A 19,152-nucleotide genomic window follows, 5' to 3' on the forward strand; every position below is an offset into this window, starting at 1 on the left:
CATGGGGGTTTCTGGGACAGTGCTGATGAGGTGATGGTGGTATGGGCTCCATTTTAGGGACCTGACTCCTGCCCCAGTGTTAGTGCTCACTCCACTGGCCCTGTGACCTCGATAATCACACCTCCTCCTGCCTGCACCTGCTCCCACCGCGGACCCCGGTCACGCCCCGGGGCCAACAGGGACCCCACATCTCTGCGGACCCTCATCAAGCACCGCTGCTCCTTTCGAGAGCCCCCACCTAGCCCCGCCCACGCGCCCCTAGCCCCCCCAGACTACCGCCTCTCCCCGCCCTCCGATCCTTGACCCCCCTCGTTACCACGTCGATGGAGTGCAGGGTGGGAGTGTGACTCTGCTCGGTGGCTCGTTAGCTGGCTGAGGTCAGGACCTTAATGGGCGGGATTAGACTAACGAGGGCGGTAATGGGATAGGACGTGCCACATTTTGTGACTCCTATCGACCCCCGGACACCAGGGAGGCTGGTAGAGACAGCACTTTCATCTCACTGTATTATCCTCTGTACAGTAATCAGCAGCTCAGAGTGAATCATGCTCAGACACACCGCCAGTCCTCCTGCACTGGTTCAGGCCCGGGAAAACAGCAGGGCCTGGATTTTAATCCACCCAGTCAAATGCAAGCGTTGGTATTTTTTCCAGCGGACACATGAAAGCAACATCATCAGGTGTCACTCGAATGAAAAAAAAAACAGTGTTTGTGTTCAAATATGGTAACTCTCGCATCTAATTGTGGGTGAAGGTGAGGACAATTTTCTGAGGGAATCCAGGCTTAGAGGGAATGTCTTAGACCTGTTCTGCTTAGGGAACCAAATCCTCCAACTGCAAAGCATTGGGTCTCTTTCCGGCATCATCTGTGGGTAAATGATGAATTGAGACAGAGTGAGCTTCTCAAACATAAACACTCTCTCAGCTGACATGCAGCAGGTATAAACTGAGGGAGCCGGCCGCGTACGCCAGCGAGGTTAGGAGAAGTCCGACACCCTCAGCTAGGCCTCTCTGGGTGACATCATCCCTTTCCTCTCTCTCTCTTTTGGCGTCACAGGTTTCAAGGAAAGGCCCAAATCGCTGAAGGTGTTGGTCAACCCCTGCAGCCACAGGAAGGAGGCGGAGCAGGTCTACAGGGACACCGTGGCGCCGCTCTTCAAGCTGGCTGACATCAGGGCTGATGTCAGCGGTGAGCCTGCCGTCCCGAGGCCGGGGGGGGGGGCGGGGGTCTGGCCAGCGCATTAGCGCTCTGCTGAGACACGGCCCATGTGTGTGTCTCAGGGCGTGGTGCCCCCCCCCCCCCCTCCCCCAGCTCCCCCCCCACCCGGCCTGAGGCAGCACCCCTGGCCAAGCTGCATTATCTTCTCTGGAATGTCTGCCCTGGGGGTGTTCCCTATCCCATCAGTCCCTTCCCCTGCATCGCTCTGCCGCCGATCTCTCTGTGCATGCGCTACGCAGGCCAGCACCTGGCACATTCACCCCTCTTTATCCTGTTGATGTGAAGGTATGATTCGCTGAGAGTAAATTGATGTTAGTGATGCAAAAACCGATAAAATCCACATGAGGTGGTAATGTTGTAACACTGAGAGGCCACAGTGGTGTGTAGATGTGTGTGCATGTGTTTGTGCATTTGCATATGTGTGTGTGGCTTTGTATGGATGTATTTTGTCTATTTGTATGTATCTATGTGTGTGTGTATGTGTGTTTCTGTGTGTGTGTGTGTGTGTGTGAGTATGTATGGGTGTGTGTGTGTGTGTGTGTGTGTGTGTATGTGTGTGTGTGTGAGTGTGTGTGTGTGTGTGTGTGTGTGTGTATGTGTGATGTGTGTGGAGCCGCGGCTGAAAGGCTCTGGTGTGGGAGGTCTACACTGCGCTGCACACATACACACAGGGGTCTCCTCTCTGAGAAACACGTCCCAGTGGGAGGAGTGAGCTCCATCTGTTCCGTCAGGGTGCGGGGCGGGCCCCGCCCCCACCCCTGCAGACAGGCCTCCGGTCGGGAAGGGGATCCCACAATCTGGGTACTAATGAACTGCAGTACCTGATTCCAGAAGCCATTTGAAGAGTAATAGAATCGGCTGTTTTAATGCAGTCCCGCGGGGTGGCAGGCCGGCTGAGGTGGAGCCATTAAAAGGCTCTTTGCCTAATAGAAATGAAAGACCTCATTCGAAGACCTGGGCTCTGCAAACAGCATTAGGACCCAGAAGCTGTTTCCTGTTCCTCCTGCATTTTGGCTTATTCTGAGCTATGAGCAGACAATGGTGTAAACCTTAGCAGGTTATTTAGAGAAATCCGTCATTGAAAATTGAATCAGGGTCCATGAGAATTTCCTAGATCCATTCACAGAGATTTGGGAGCTTATTCATGAACATATGATGATCATCAAGTGCATGTATTGTATGATTTAACACGAGAAATCCAAAAAAACGATCTGATGAAATTTTAGAAAATATTTATATTTCGAAATGTCTGTCTATGAGGCATGTCTTATACAGCTGCTCATACATATATGGATGAAGACTCGCAACATTTCTAGCATCCATTCTGAAAAGAGTATCTGAGACAAGTGTTACTATTTTTGCATACATCTATTTATTTCAGATATTCATCTATCTATTGCAGGATAATGTATGCTGTTATGAAAGCAGATACATTACACTGCATGACTGCAATACCTTGTTCCTCAATAAACTCAATAAACAGTCGACAAATCACTTCAGCCATCACATTGATTGACATGATGAGGATTGAATGGGGTCCTAGTCTTGTAACTGTGGTCATTATTCTGGTTGTCAGACACTCCTCCTACAGGTAAACCAATCACATTACATGACTAAATGGTCTCAGTCATTCTTGGGACAGATTTTTTATTTAGTTCCTTTGGAAAGAGAGGTTGCACGGCTTTTGTGAGTCAAATATTGGTCAATATGTAGAACTCCTACTGCTTTAAATATATGACATGTCTGCCAAAAATGATATAACTACAGATGAAGTACCATTAATGCTTTGAAATGATGTTTAAGGCTATTTGCTTAGTATTGCATATGGATAACTGCACCTTCAACTTTTAATGTTATATATATAATATATTATAATATAATATATTATATAATATAATTACCAGTGCTTTATTGTGCAATTGACACAATTAAGTAAAATCAACAAATAATGGAGAACCAGAAGTAAGCACAATGGGGATTGTATTAACTCTTTTTGATGTTTAATTTTTCCCTTTATGGACGATGGGAGATGTTTATAAACTAAAAATGATTAGTTATTTTGGAATCATCCAACATTATTGTTATGATGGACTATAATAACTGATAACTATTACCCAAAAAGCATCTGGAGTTACACTGGTACCGGGACAGACTGGCATGAAAGATTCATGCCATCCTGCTTATTATGATGCACATTCTTACACGGAAAAAGCCCATCCATCTGCAAGTGTCATGTCAGTCAGGGGGAAGGTTTGACGGGCGGGCACAGCTGGGACCGTCGCTAGGGCGATGGTGCCGCAGAAATCGCGGAGCGCGGGTGCTGGTGCCAGTCTGTCCTCGCTGGCATCGCCTCAGCCGCGGAGGGCAGGGGCGGCGGTCGCCCCACCGCGGCGTCACAGGCCGAGGGATGCAGACCCTCTGGAGAGAGTGCCACATATGCCGGCACCTTCAGTGACTTTGTACGGTGATATCGCGGGCCCTCCTTTCCATCTCTGCACCCAGCTCGGGTTCGGCCCCCACCCCAAAAGCAGACCGATTACAAGCACGCCCTCCCCGACACGGCCACAGGTCACCCACAGAGCCTCCTCTGGGCACGAGAGGGCCTGGATTTTAAATTAGAAATGGACAAAATAAAAAGTGGGTTACCACCAAACGATGGGCATAACCGGAGGCACGGCTGACCTTGTTTTGTGTGAGAGGAGGGGGCCGAGTCGCAGGCTGGCTGTGGGTAACCGTTACCATCTCTCTCCCCCTGATTAAAAATGCAAACAACGCAAATATAAATTCTGCTTTACCGCCAGGACCATATGTTCGTTCTAGCCTTTCGCCGAGCCATAGTTGCAGGCGCTAAAGGAGGTAGCTGTCTTTGGGTTTCAGTGCTCTTAAATTAACACTGACTTTCTCACCCCCCCCCCCCCACAGTCACCGAGAGGAAGGGACACGCCCTCTCCATTCTGAAAGAATGCAAGCTGGACGAATACGACGGGTACGTACACCGCACGTTTCTGTGAACAGCTGAGCGCTGAACACTGTACACTGAACACAGAACACTGAGCACTGTGCTCTGACCACTGTGCTCTGAACACTACGCACTGAACAGTGTGCTCTGAACACCGAACACTGTGCACTACACGCTGCACTGTGTTTGTTCGGTGCGATCAGACGCAGAGCTGCGCTCCTCGGCAGCGGAGCTGGGAGAGCCGGTGCTTCAGAGGCAGTTGGCGCCGGCAGCTCTTTCCATTTGCAGTTCAGGGGTTTGGGTGGAAAAAGGCCGGAGGAGCAGCGATGTCTGTCCGCTAAAGCAGCAAGTGCGGCTGAGATTGTAATTAGACGGGGCGTTGCAGGGCCTGGCGGTGGTGCAGGAGGGGATGCAGCATGCGGGGAAAGCCGAATGACAGAGATCTCGCGCCCCTGCGCCCTGGACCCCTCCTCTCCTCAGGTGGCATTCAGCGGTAATGAGTGAAGCGCCGTTCGGAGGGGAGAGGAGAGCGGGTCAGATCTGAGCCCGAGCGGTGGCGCTTTGATTAAAATATCGAGCAGTGCGGGCCGGTGGCGCGGGAGCCGCCAGAGGAGCCCCCCCCCGCCACGGCACGGCAGGTGCCGCTTTAATTACCTGTTTGGGAGGCGGTGATGGAGTGCCTGGACCCCGCGCCTCCCCGCCACATGCGCCCCCCCCTCTCCCAAGTGCCTGCATTAAGGCACAATTAGATCCTCTTTAACATTTCCAGGCCCATCTTTATTGGGGGGGGTTGCTGTGCCAGAGTCCATGATACACCCCCAACACCCCCCCCCAAAAGGGAGATTGGGGGGCAGACATGGTATCTCAGGCACATGGGTTTGTGCTCGTGAGCATGATCTGTGATTAGAAAAATGTGGTACTGATTTAGTACTTTTGGGAGACATGTTTACGGTGCTGTTACTGTTGTTGTGTATTGGGGTGTTGTTAGCTATTGTTGAACGAGTCATACAGACACGCACACTGTGTGCCAAATTGCACATGAGCGTACTATGTAGCACACCTATCGAGTACACTTGGCAATCTAGTACGTTCATACCTAATAGTATGGACAGTGTAGTGTATGCTAGTTGTAGTATTTTTTTATGAAAGCAAAATACTGTACCCAGGTAGCTAGATTGTACAGTAACAGCCACCAGAATTTAATTTGGAATTCTTGTAGAGATTCATAAACATTCATGTACATTCATAAATGATGCATACTGTGTCCTTGCCTTCATATTCATCCAGAGTACTTACTGCGGAGCATATTAGTCTGTAGCATGCTGATGTGTGATCTGGGATGCAGCCACTCTTGCCTGAATGACAACATTCCAGCACTGATGCTCCATGGCAGTGATGTGACAGTTCTGACAGGTCAGAGGTCAGGCGTGAGGAGGTCAGGACTGAGCCTATGTTCGTCCTCTCACTGATCAACTCCTTCCTGCTTTTCTTCCATCAGGGGCCTCTTGAACCACATTATGGGTCACTGGTATGAGTCCAGCCATCAAACTAGGGCTTTTGAATTCATCCGTTTTGATCTTGACTGAAATTTCCACTAATGGCTGCCTTTGCAAGAAGTGGCCGTAGTGTTAATGTTGGACCCAAATGACCAACTGCTCAGGGACTACAGATGGTCAGAACTGACCTATTTAATACTGTCACATCTTTGTCCCTGAGTGGACCAGAAATTTTGGTCTGGGCTTTAATGCTAGTAAACACAACTGTCATTCAAGGTTTTTTCATTTAGTTGAGATTAAGATTTAGCTTTTAATTAGCAATAAGTGTAAGTATTTAAAAATCTCATATTTCTAGCAGAATTATCACTAGTAATGTATTTATTATATATTGATGCTTAGATTTTTCTCTACACGTCTATGAATTGCTGCCGTTGAGCGAGTTGAAAACGGCATTTAACAGTGCTAGTATTAACCTAAAAATTGCCCTGAATTCTAAATAATCTCTTGTTTACATCATGCAAACAAAATAAATACCAATAAATACATTTACATGTAGATGGGTGCCTTGAAATCAAAGAATGATTAGATTTGAACCATAGAGTTTATTTATTGATTGATACAATTTGGAAAGATTCTAGTCTCTTAGTTCAGTCTGTAGTTCAGTAATGAAAGCATTGAATACTGCCATGCTGAAACGGCAGTGTGACTCCTGCACAAAATTATAGTTTTCAATTTGCAGCACAATCTCTGGTTTATCCTCTGTCAGTATACCTAAGCTACTTAGCCCAAAATACCCTTTCCACTGTTTGCAAAACAGGATAATCTTTAAGCTGAAAAATCCGACTCATGTCAGTGTCATGCAATTTCTGAATCAATCGCAATATCAGCGAAATCAGCAGACAGAGCGGCAGTCTGCACAGGAACAGTCTGTCTGTCTGTCTATCTGTCTGCAACATCATGATTAAAATGACAGATAAACATGCAGCATGCAGTTCTAACAGCTGATCTGTATCGGATCTGTATTAAGCCTGTTATATTTTTGGTAAACTCATACACAACATTTCAAAACATAGATGTTTTGTGAATGACATGGCTGTCTTATTTAACATTGCAGTGATGACGTCTGTTGCTTTGTAGCATAGTACAAGCATACATAGCTACATTTTACATAGAGGAGCTGAGAAGTAGTTCTTTTTCCATTTGAACAGTGCTTCTGGGAACCTCTTTGTTGAAGCTGATGATGTCATAAAGGGGTGTCAATCATGCAAAGCAAGACGGTTGTTTTATTTTTTAAATTAAAGCATTAATTAACAACTTACAAGTTGCTGTCAACATCTTCACAAACATCAGTATTAATTAACCTGAGACGTATTAAGGCAGGCATAGGAATGACTTATAATTACGGCCACAATAAAAAATATGCTGAAAATTTTTCTTTACGTTCAGTAAAATTAATTTTTAACCATTTGACTGACGCTAGTTTAATTAAAGCAATGCTAATCACACATTCGTTCAATAATAGATTTTAACTCATTAATTACCAGCTATCTGCTGCACTGTTGGTTCTTCTTTTTTATCCTCTTTTAACATGCATAAAGTAGCACTCTACGGTGACAAAGAAATTTTCGCGGCACAAAGACGTGTAATACAATAAGAATGTTAAAGAGGTGGCACTGCTGCTATGATAGCAATTATTCTCGTCACACATTAATGTTAATTATCGGCACCTCAAATTAAGACCTCTTATTTATACATGATTTTTACTGCCTTCCTGCTTCCTGCTGATGGATGGGAAGAGAGGAGTGCTTTATGGCTGTTCTTGTTAACGGGATGTAATACCGGCAACCGAGCATTACACCTAGAGAGACGAGAGTGAGACACTCCCAGCCATAAACAGCCAGGCCAAAGCCTGGCTGCCATCCTCCAATTCTCTCATCCCCTACGGCGAAGCGCTAAGGCAGGAGTTAGTGGAATGAAGTCGATAGTTTTAGCTCAGCAGATGCATGAAAAATTATACAAATTCATCACGAGAGCTTGCTTTCAAGTTTGTCACAGGCTTTAGAGAGGACATGCTTACACCATATGGCAGCCTACCACGGTAAATTCAGTTAAAGTGATTATTTACCTTAATTAACTTTTCATTCTAATGGGCTCACAGCTTATGGACACAAATTGCAATCTTGACATATTAAGATTTCGTTGTGCGGGTGCCAGTGACATTTTGTTTGGAATACAAATGAAATGAAAGGAGATACCACAAACAGAATTTCGTTAAGAGCATTTTAGCCTTTGTGGAGCTGGCAGGCCAAACGATCTAATTTTATTGAAATACAAAAAAAAAAAAATCACTAATTCTCATAGGCCAAGGATCTTAAATAATCTATTTGCAAATTGGTTAGGTATTGTTAAAAATCATTTCTAAAAGCAGGCTGATCAGCTTTGCTGTGCAGTGTTCATTTATCAGTAATGTGCTTAGAGCAGATTAGCAGGATCAGCCTTACATGGGCCTGCTTCCCTCTCTTCATGGAAAAAGTCAATTTTTCAATTAGAATGCATGTTCCATGCGGCCTCAGTAAATCCAGACATGAGATAATCCAGTGCAAGACATGCGATAGCAATCATGCTCCGCTGATTAATTGAAAAGGATTGAATGGAGCGTATACAGCCGCAATATTTGATACTTTAGTAGTGTGGCCAGAGAGGACATGAAGAATTTTTGGGAGGTGCCCCCAGTGTTTAAGGACACGCTTTATGTAAGTTAAGTTTTAAAAAAGAAATTAGTCTAGTTAAAGCACTTGTTTTGCTTCAGAATGTAATGTGTAGTGTATGTGTGATTCTTCTTGGATGAAATCATTTTTATTGATCAGCTGTTAGAATAGTGATGTGTGTGTGTGTGTGTGTGTGTGTGTGTGTGTGTGTGTGTGTGTGTGTGTGTGTGTGTGAAAGAATATGAGTTCATCTTCAGTCATGTGTGAGTGTTACTCAGTTTTCAGCCGGATGCATGTGTTTCAGTCCTTTGTCTGTGTTTGAGAGTTTGTGTTGTATGTGTTGTTAATGTGTGTTAGCCCCTATTTGTGTGTGAGTGTGTGTGTGTGTGTGTGTGTGTGTGTTAGTCCCTATTTGTGTGTGAGTGTGTGTGTGTATGTGTGTGTGTGTGTGTGTGTTAGTCCCTATTTGTGTGTGAGTGTGTGTTAGTTCCTATTTGTGGGTGAGTGTGTGTGTGTGTGTGTGTGTGTGTGTTAGTCCCTATTTGTGTGTGTGTGTGTGTTAGTCCCTATTTGTGTGTGAGTGTGTGTGTGTGTGAGTGTGTGAGTGTGTGTTAGTCCCTATTTGTGGGTGAGTGTGTGTGTGTGTGTGTTAGTCCCTATTTGTGTGTGAGTGTGTGTGTGTATGTGTGTGTGAGTGTGTGTTAGCCCCTATTTGTGTGTGAGTGTGTGTGTGTATGTGTGTGTGTGTGTTAGCCCCTATTTGTGTGTGAGTGTGTGTTAGTTCCTATTTGTGGGTGAGTGTGTGTGTGTGTGTGTGTGTGTTAGTCCCTATTTGTGTGTGAGTGTGTGTTAGTTCCTATTTGTGGGTGAGTGTGTGTGTGTGTGTGTGTGTGTGTGTGTGTGTGTGTTAGTCCCTATTTGTGTGTGAGTGTGTGTGTGTGTGTGTGTGTGTGAGTGTGTGTTAGCCCCTATTTGTGTGTGAGTGTGTGTTAGTTCCTATTTGTGGGTGAGTGTGTGTGTGTGTGAGTGTGTGTTAGCCCCTATTTGTGTGTGAGTGTGTGTTAGTCTCTGGTCCTGGCCCTGCCTGACACGCTGCCCTGCTCTCTCCCGCAGAGTGGTTTGCGTCGGGGGGGATGGCTCCGTTGCTGAGGTGGCTCATGGGCTGCTGCTCCGGGCCCAGATGGACGCTGGGAAGGACACAGACTCCATCTTCACGCCTGTCCGAGCAGCACTTCCTCTCGGGGTAATACCAGCAGGTGAGGAGGGAGGGTGCTGACTCGTTTACTTCTGCAGCTGTCCCTGGTCCTGCCTCTGACCCCCCGAAAAGTTTGGGACGCGTCGTTCCGCGCACACCTGTGAGCGCAAGTAACTGTCATTCCAGATCGCTTGATTTAAAGGGTTTCCTTTCTCAGTTTGAGCCTCAAGGCTGAGGGAGATACCCAACCCTGAATTCAAAGAGCAAAACACGTTTGTTCTCTATTTGGCTCACAGTTAAATATAAGTATTGTAATGAATGCACTGAAAATCAGTAAAGGAATTGTGTTTGCATTGAAAAACGCTTGCGTTTATTTGTTTGATGAGGTTAAGGTTAAGTGTTTGTTGCCTCTAGGCCTCCGTATGCTGTAATGGAGGTGATGCTTTTTGAAAACCTGGGCTGAGTGTTATGATCATTCGGCTGCATGGAAATCAAAGCACAGGGAACGAGGCCAGATCCTGTTCAGCAAACTCCACTGCTGAAAATAAACACCAGCAAAACGTACGATTATCGCATTGATTTAATTGCAGACAGGCGGGAGTCAATTGTTAGATTGCGCATTGAGTTAATTGCCTGCAAGTGCTTCTGAGATGGAGATGTGGCTCCATTTCCGCGAGCCTCCCTCTGTGTGAAGCAGCATGAATTCGTTTCGCTAACGTCTGTGCCTGTGTCACTGCGGTGGAGCAGGTCAGCAGGAAGAGGACCACGATGAGTGATCCCAGAGCAGGCCTGGAATAGTGGGGTCCAGACTGAGGGCATGCCCACAGAGAGAGAGAGGGGCGGTGCTCGGGGGGCGTGTCCACAGAGAGGGTGGTGGTGCTTAGGGGCGTGGCCACAGAGAGGAGGTGACGATCAGGGGGCGTGTCCACAGAGAAGGGTGAGCCTGTTGGGGTTGGGTTAGCGATTGCTTATGGGACAGGGAAGTGGAGGACGACCCATTGAACAGGGTGTCAGATTGTGGGCGGGGTCAGTCTAATGAGGGATGAAGCCGGGCCTGTAGAGTGGGCGATCAGGAACGGGGGCGTGCCCACAAGAGTGGTTGGGGTGGGCCCGGTGGAGAGGCGTTTGGGAGAGGGGAGGGGGCCTACTTTTTTTGGCGGACGGTCTGACCTTCACTCGTCTTCTCAGGTGCGGTGAAACGGAGTGCTATCATTAGGAGAGATGGAACCGCTCCAGCTCTGCACTCGCTGTAAATTGCACGCGCTGAGGTCACTGTTGCTCTTCATAAGCGTGCGCTCCCCCGGGATTATTTGTAAACAGTTTCCCGTCACAAACAGGAATGATGGCCCCCCCCTCTCCCCCCAGAGGAACGGATGCTTAATAGCAGGATGGGGTCAATCGGCTGAGACGTCTGCTGTGCTGCCCTCCTCCTCCATGCCTTTGTTGTGGGGAATGTTTAAAGTGGCAGCATTTAAAAAAATAAGTCTTGTGTTCGTCTCACTGACAGGGAATAAATATCAGTGATAATTTCAAAATTAAGTTATGTACACAGTGCACAGATGCTACTGAGATGATTCACGCTATTAAATGCCCAGGATAAAGGTGTCTGTTTTGTGACGTACTGAATTGAATCTTTCAATCTGAATCAATCTTTTTCAGCATTTGCAGTCTTATCTTTCTGAAACCTGACTGTAACGCTGAGGGCCTATAGCAGATTTGTTGTTAGTCAATCATAAATGATCTCTATGATCACATAAAGTCAAGACAATGAAAAAATGGGAATTATGTTCTCATAGAAAGTACTAGCTAACAATATTTACCACCAACCTCTTCAAATGATATTCAGTAGTATCATTGTTTAAAAAGCAAGTTTAATACTATTTGCACAACACACTGCACCAAACATACCCAATCAGATCTTCGTCTGAGAGGATAATTAAGAGCTTTCCTACATGCTGTATACTGCGTGGTATATATGTCATATAAATTGAGCTTCCAATTAATTTGCCAGGTCTAAAGCATTTCACAGGGACTGTTAATTTCCTTGATATTTCAGGCAAAGAACCAAAATGTTGGTGCAGTTTTTATGAGACTTTCAGATATGCTTGACTAGCAAGTCATTTCATCACATTCATCCGCCTAGATGTGGGAGACATTAACAGGCTTATGAATATTCATGCCGTCTGCTTAATTAAGTTAATTGTTCTGCAGAAGCGCCTCTACTTCCAAGGACGTTTTTTTCCCTCCCCCCTCAAAAATTTCTGCGTGTTGGCTCCCTGCACCCTTCACGGGGTACAGGGATGGATAGCACATTTTTTCGCTGGCGCAGGGAGGGGGGAGGGGCTGTATTTGGGGAGGATACGAACGAGGAGAGATTCTGAATTTAGCACACTGTGTGGAAATGCGCTCGCTACCAATGAACAATTAGCCTGCAAACCTGATGAAAAGATGGAGGATGGATTCTTTTGACCCTGGAACTAAATAAAGAACTGAGGTGTCTCTTATTAGATGGAATGAACAATCACACTACTAATATCAGAGGTGCTCAGTGTTCTGTATGATAACGAGTTACATTTTTTTTTTTGCTATTGTGCAGTTCCGCTGTGTGAGATTCAAGATTTCCAACAAAAAATGTAATTCCAAAATCAAAATGAGGAGCTGTTTGAGAAAGCCTCGGTTGGAATGTGTCATCATTGTATAATCATTCGTTGATAATTTTGATCATTATCTTTTCTGTACCCACGATATCCATCCATTAAAGATGGACTGCCTTTTCAAATAATGTGTTCGTGGGTCTTCTGTGATAAATGCCTTGCATAGTCATCAGTAAATTTAAAGCTCAGAGTAATCAGGTTTGGGAAGATCCCACAGTCCCAGTTCATGAGAAGAAGGCAGGGACTCCTCATTTGATGGGCCTACCCGGCTGAGAAGGCCCCTCGCAGTAGGTTCAGAGAATTCAGGCTGTAGAGGTTCCAGAAACAGCACGGTGCTTTTGTTCATGCAAAAGGCGCACTTGTTTATGATTGGCCCACGCATGTCACGTGGGGCCTCTCTGTCACCCAGAGGAGGGTAGTCATCGTGTGAGAAGGAACAACAGCAAGCCCAACCAGACACCTCTCTCTGGAGTGGCAAGGGCTTAGCGTTGGGTTTCAGAGAAATGACAGCGGCATATGGAGCCTCCCATGGAGGTGAGGATGTGACGGGTGACTGCAGTGCTGCTGTTCGGCATTTTCGGCGGGGGGGGGGGGGGGGCTGTGACCCGGGAGGTCAGGCCCCATGCACACCTGGCTGCGTGGTCAGGCCCATGGGGCGGCCGAGCAGCAGCGGTTCAATCCATCACCCTTCCTGCACTCATTTACAGACATTTGTTTTCATACCCCGTTTAATCTGAGCAAACAGAGCAGGGAGATAGCCGCGTGAAAGGAAGGGCTGCTCACCTGGCAAGGGCAATGCCTCGCTCTGCTGTTCGGCTCTGCTAGTAATCAGTACAAATACAGACACCTGTTCTCTCCTGGCCACGGCCACCAAGGTAAATGAGTTTAATTGGCGTCTGACAGTATTAAGGTAAATTAATGCCTTGTAAAACAAGGCCACCCTTTTTACCTATCGACTACCTTTTACATACCGTGCTTTCCTGGTTTATTGTTTTGTGAAAAGATGCTGTTTTTTTAACCTTTGTTTAAAGCCAAGTTGGGTATGAAAGAAAGAAAATAGCTGAAGAAGCACTGTGATACATGGACGTTGATATGTGTAACAGATCTCATGTCATGCCATGTCGGATTTTGAACGAGCTCATTTCTCGTCCCTTCTCTGTCTGTTCACAGGCTCCACAGACATCGTGGCCGGGTCTGTTCATGGAATAAGACATCCTATTACAGCGGCCATGCACATCATCATGGGTAAATACTCAAATCCCCCACAGCAACGCCGCTATGCTACACGGAGCCCTGAAGCAGCATCAATGAGGCAAGGATACACACAGAATTAGGGTGAATGTGGGGCGGCAGTGTAGCATAGCGGTGAGGAGCAGGGCTCGTAACCAAAACGTTGCTGGTTCAATTCCCTGCTGAGGCACTGCTGCTGTACCCTTGGGCAAGGTACTTAACCCACATTTGCCTCAGTAAATATCCAGCTGTATAAATGGATAACATGTAAAAATTGCAAAAACCTACGTAAGGTGCTCTGGATAAGAGCATCTGCTAAATGACAATAATGTAATGTAATAATGAATTAGATTCGTGTTTCCACTGCACGCTGTTGAGTCACACACTCGGGGGTCGACCGCACAGGAGTCTCACCTCCATGAGCTGTTTTCCAGGCTGAAATGGATGAACCCTGTGTTAGGTGCAGTCTGGTGCCTAATTAGGTCCCTGGCTGGGGTTTGAGCTCTCCTGGCTGCAGGATGTGGGAACCGCTGCTCTGGAATAGAGGGTAAGCCCATGGGAGCAGGGTGTCAGATGTGCGCAGGGCTGACTTCACCCCGCCTCTTTTGTTTTCCCTTGTAAAGGAGCCTTCTTACATCCGCCCATGGCCTCAGCCCTCTCTCCACCCCAGTGGGGCTTTGTTGTTGTTATTATTTATTTATTTTTTATGGGAGATCCAGCCATTGCGTTGGCTGTGTGAGGTGTTCCAGGGTTAGTACAGTATGACCCACACACAGGTGTCTCCTGTCAGGGGAATCGCATGAGACAGCAGGGACTCGCCAGGCCTGAAACCAACAGGGCTGAAGTGGGTCTAGACCAGGGTGACACGAAGGCAAACAATTTCACGAGAAAACAGAAAGGATCAGTCTGCAGTAGTGTGAAATTTGGCTGATCCTCCACATGCTTTTGCCTGTTGCCACTGCAGAGCTGACCCAGTGGGACTTCGCCATTTGACATGTGGCACAGCAACTGCCAAGCATGCCTTAGTAAGCTTCACATTAAAAACACACTGATACTGTACATCTTTTGAATTATTTCATCTTAGGATTCAGCACCAAATGTTGCTGACATTTATTGCCTTAAACTAAGGAAGATGCTGGGTTTTGGGCCAGTTTGGTTGACAGTGAGGAAAGCAGGTTATGTTAGGCTAGAGCTGTTCTGTTACCAGTGAGTGAGCTGGTTAATGTTGTGCTAACCAAGTGAAGCAACTGTTGTTCTCTTAGCAGTTAGTGTGATATGAGCTGTTAACAGTGGCTAATTTTCTGTTAACGGCGAATGAAATGGGATACATTAACGAGCTGTTCTGTTAACAGCGAGTTAGAAACATGTTGATTCTGTTAACGGCGAGTTACTGTAGATGGGTGACTGTTCTGTTAACAGTAAACCGGACAGGTGACTGTTCTTGTAATAGCCAGACAGGTGATGTTCCAGTAAGAGTGAGTGACTTCTTTTGTTCCTGGAAGCGGTGTGTGTGTGGCGGGGATTATAAGAGTTCAGATGGCTCACACCTCTCTGGTTCTGCCTAATCAGTCAGACAAAGATTTGCAGCATTAGAGATAAAACCGCCGAGGCCGTAAAGCTGTCACAGCTCGGCGTGCGGCCGCTTCATCAGGTGACAGAAATAAGCGCGCGCCGCGGGAGAGAGGCATTTCGCTGCTCACAGGGCCTCCTCTGCGCAAACCGCACACCGAGCGCCACGTCCACGGACCCCGAGCACGCGTCCACGCAGCCAGACGGAAACATACACACAGGGTGTCATACTGCACCGAAGCGCCAGGTTAGCTGAAGTTCTAGCTAAAGGCTAGAAACAATAATAATAATAATAATAATAATAATAATATTAACAACAACGAGTGTCACACAAAAACATGTAGTATGGAGAGGGGTGGGGTGTTAATTCACCGGGGCCGATCTAGGGCGTGTTCTGTTCTAATTAAGCCAACTTTACGCATGTGAAAAAGGCCAACTGGCGGGATTTCCAGGCCCTCGTGAATAATGCATGAGGCAGAGTGAGCCGCGCGCGGGGGGGGGGGGGGGGGGGGGGGGGCAAAAGGAGGTCAGGAATGTGAGAGAGGGACGGGCTTTGGACCTGCCTCCGCACAGAGAGCAGCCGACAGTGCCACCAGAACCGTGGCCGCGCTCCAGGGCCCTGACTAGCGCGCGCTCTCCAATACGACCAATACCAACACTCCCATCGACAGGCTGCGCCTTTCTCTCAGATATTTAAACGGCAGTAAAAGCAGACCTGTTAAGAGTATGTGTAAGCAAAGCCAGACAGACCTTTCATAGCCATTCATGGGTGTTGGAGGTCAGGGGAAGTTATCAGGTGAACAGAGGGAATTAAACTGATGAGCGAACAAATTTGTTGAAGGACAAATGAGTGACAATGAATTAAGGGACTGCAGGATAAATTAATCAGTGGATGGTTGAATGCCTTAATGAATGAATGAATGAATGGATTAACTAATTAATTGACTGATGGATAAATGAATGAATGGATGAATTTCAGAGCTCTGTAAATACATGAACAAATTCATGGATGGACAAATGAATTAATGTTTGAATCAAGGGACTGTTGGATAAATGAATCAGTGGATGCATGCCTTAATGAATGAATAGATATGATGGATAAAAATGGATGAATTTCAGAGCTCTGCAAATGGATGAACAAATCCATACATGGACAAATGAGTGAATAAATGAATCAAAGGACTGCTGGATGAATGAATCAGTGGATGGTGAATGTCTTAATGAATGAACGGAGTGATGGATAAATGAAGGAATGGCTGAATTTCAGAGCTCTGTAAATGCGGAGCGAGGTGGAACAGACAGTCTGCATCGCTGCGGTCTCTCTTCACAGGGCACCGGCAGGTGGTGGACGTCTGCAGCTTCAGTGCGCAGGGCCAGCTGCTTCGATTCGGCTTCTCAGCCATGGTGGGCTTCGGCGGCCGGACGCTGGCGCTGGCCGAGAGACACCGCTGGATGCCCCCGGGCCAGCGGCGCGAGTTTGCCGTCATCAAAACGCTGGCCAATCTAAAGTGAGCACGGACGCGCTCCCTCCGGCCCCGCCCCTTACACCTCTATACAACCCCCAACCACTCCCCCGCCCCAACCCTGCCCCTAACCCCACCTCTCCCTGGCCTGTCTCAGGCCTGGCCACACCCCAGAGCAGGTTTGGTTACCGTGGTGCATTTGCAGCGTATGCAGAATTGAGTCCCCAGCGAGACGCTTCTCCTCCTATCGTCTCCTCCGATGTGTTCCTTTTTCCGCTCTTTCACAAAGCCTTCCCTCCACAGGCCTGAAGACTGTGAGCTGTCCTTCCTGCCCCTCAAGCAGAACCAGAGAGACACCCAGGAATTGAGGAGGTAGGACACGAGAGGCCCAAACTCCAGCCGAAAGACACAAAATGCCCAAAGCCTAAATGTAGAGGGCAGTCTAATAATGTAACTATTTCCAGGCCTCTTTATCATCTCTGATCTAAGATCTTTTTTTCTTTTGTCATTGGATACATTTGTGTAAAAAGCTATATTTCATTGAAAATGTTGAATGGAGATTTCATTATTGCTCGTCTTAATATGCCATTTAATTAACGATGTTCATCAAATACTCATTTGATATGATCTACCAAAGATAATGGAGGTTTCTCCTACAGCGGGGAGTCGGTGAGGGACAGTGATGGTGGAGGTGCAGGTGAGTGCAGACTGTTTTATTGGAGTGATGCTGCTGTTCCCGCTGATTGTGGCTGACTGATACCCTCTCTTCCTGGGGTGTTGTCCAGAAGAAGACGGGGCATGGCAGACCACCCAGGGTCTCTTCCTCAACATCAGCATCATGGCCATTCCCTGCCTCTGCTCCATGGCTCCAAGGGGTCTGGCCCCCAACACCAGGTCAGTGGAACTGAGGGGGATGAGGGTGTAGCCCCAAAACACCAAGTCAGTGTAATCGAGGAGTGGAGGGTACAGCCCCAAACGCCAGGTCAGTAGAATTGGGGGGGGGGGGGGGGGGGCTTCAAACACCAGTTAAGTAGAACTGGGGGGGTGGGTCAAGGGTACAACCACAAACGCCAGGTCAATGGAAGTAGGGAAAGGGAGGGTCGAGGGTACAGCCCCAAACACCAGGTATCAAAATGCAGAGCTAATCTCTGACCATCAAGTCAATCTACTCATACTGAAGCACAGAGCTAATCTCTGAACACCTAGTCACGGTCTCACTGCAGAATCTGAACATGAATAAGTTTGTGCGGCTGAGGAGGGAAAGGAAAGACCCTGACGTCACACCGCTACAAATATAGATCGTAGCAAAGGGTTCAAGCCTCAGCGTGACGTGGGTGCGTGTGTAGCTCACAGCGTCGGCTCCGACCTCTGTCACAGGCTCTGATTGTGCGTGGCGAAGGGGTCAGAGGTCAAAGCCCCAATACCAGGTTAGTGTGCCTGTGGCTTACTGGATCCGTTTAGACGCCCCAGATTAGAGGATCCCGGGGGGGGTCGTGTGAGGGCACCGGGGGGGTGGGGGATTCTGGGTAGGGGAATCAGTGGCTGGATCAGACGGCCGAGGTCAAGGCATCTAACTGGACTAATCAGCAGATAATTACTCTGATTAAAGTGTGTGGCAGGGCAGATTAAAGAGCAGAGCATCTGTCCCCCTGGCCCTCTGGCGTGTCACTGAGTCCTCCCCCCCCGTATCAGAGCGCAAGTAGCAGTAAGGTTGCCATCACCCGGGGACACACGTTCAGCCAGACCTCCTGACACAACCTGCCCATCAGCCTGCAGTACCAGCGTAACACTCTAGAGGGTGGCGGTGAGCTAGAGCCAGCACCCAGCAGGCACAGGTGGGTGAGACAGGGCCAAGCCCTTACCAGGACATCAGGGTGTTGTGGAAGGCGCATATACAAACAAACACACACATGTACATACACACAGACACACACTCACATGTGAGCGCGCACACAGGCACGCATACACACACACACACACACACACACACACACACACACACGCACACACGCACACACGCACACCGAAGTGAACACACATGCCTTAGACTGTTGTAGGAAAATTGATGGAAAACATACACACTTCCAAATCGGCTGCAGGTGCACAGTGGTATCTACACTCCAGAGTGCAGCTGCAGAATGTCAGAGGGCTGTTACTGTGCAGAACAACAGCTCACCTGAAGAGCAGCATGAGGCGAAAGGTGGCCTGTTTGTTCTTTGGCAGAACCTGTCCGCTAACATCTGGAGGTAACTGGAACGCTGGGGGAAAGTCAGCACGGACACAGGCTGTGGCTTCTATCAAACATGGCAGTTCAGATAGTCTTTAAATTTCTGGCCTGGTCAGTGATATAGGCTCATCCCACATGGGTTCAGTTTCTGATTCATCTGATATCTGCAAACTCTCAAATGATCATTTTCAGAAGGTGGTGTACAAGCCCGACTAACAGCTGTGCAAAGTCATTCTATGCCGGGCTCTCACATCTCCAGCCTATGCTCACTGGGTGTCAATGTAAGGCAGTACCGAGACCTTTTTCCCAGCTCTGATCTCTGTCTTAGGCTGGACAACGGCAGCATGGCCTTGATCGCGGTCGGAAACACTTCCAGGTCAGAGTTCATCAAGCACCTGAAGAGATACAGCAGCTTAACCAATCAGGTGAGAGG

At 47.6% G+C, this 19,152-nt stretch overlaps 1 protein-coding gene across 1 annotated transcript in view; it reads left to right on the forward strand.

Annotated features, from left to right (window-relative positions):
* Window positions 1-19,152, forward strand: part of cerkl (ceramide kinase-like) — a 40,873-nt gene that overhangs the window by 19,218 nt on the left and 2,503 nt on the right. The window contains exons 3-11 of the mRNA XM_036546011.1: window positions 1,057-1,188; window positions 4,141-4,204; window positions 9,495-9,637; window positions 13,401-13,475; window positions 16,360-16,537; window positions 16,796-16,864; window positions 17,152-17,189; window positions 17,278-17,386; window positions 19,048-19,144. Of these exons, the coding sequence (XP_036401904.1) occupies window positions 1,057-1,188; window positions 4,141-4,204; window positions 9,495-9,637; window positions 13,401-13,475; window positions 16,360-16,537; window positions 16,796-16,864; window positions 17,152-17,189; window positions 17,278-17,386; window positions 19,048-19,144 (905 nt within the window). The remainder of the gene's footprint in view (window positions 1-1,056; window positions 1,189-4,140; window positions 4,205-9,494; window positions 9,638-13,400; window positions 13,476-16,359; window positions 16,538-16,795; window positions 16,865-17,151; window positions 17,190-17,277; window positions 17,387-19,047; window positions 19,145-19,152) is intronic.

This window comes from Megalops cyprinoides, chromosome 14 (genome assembly GCF_013368585.1).
Source record: "Megalops cyprinoides isolate fMegCyp1 chromosome 14, fMegCyp1.pri, whole genome shotgun sequence".
Taxonomy (NCBI): Eukaryota; Metazoa; Chordata; class Actinopteri; order Elopiformes; family Megalopidae; genus Megalops; species Megalops cyprinoides.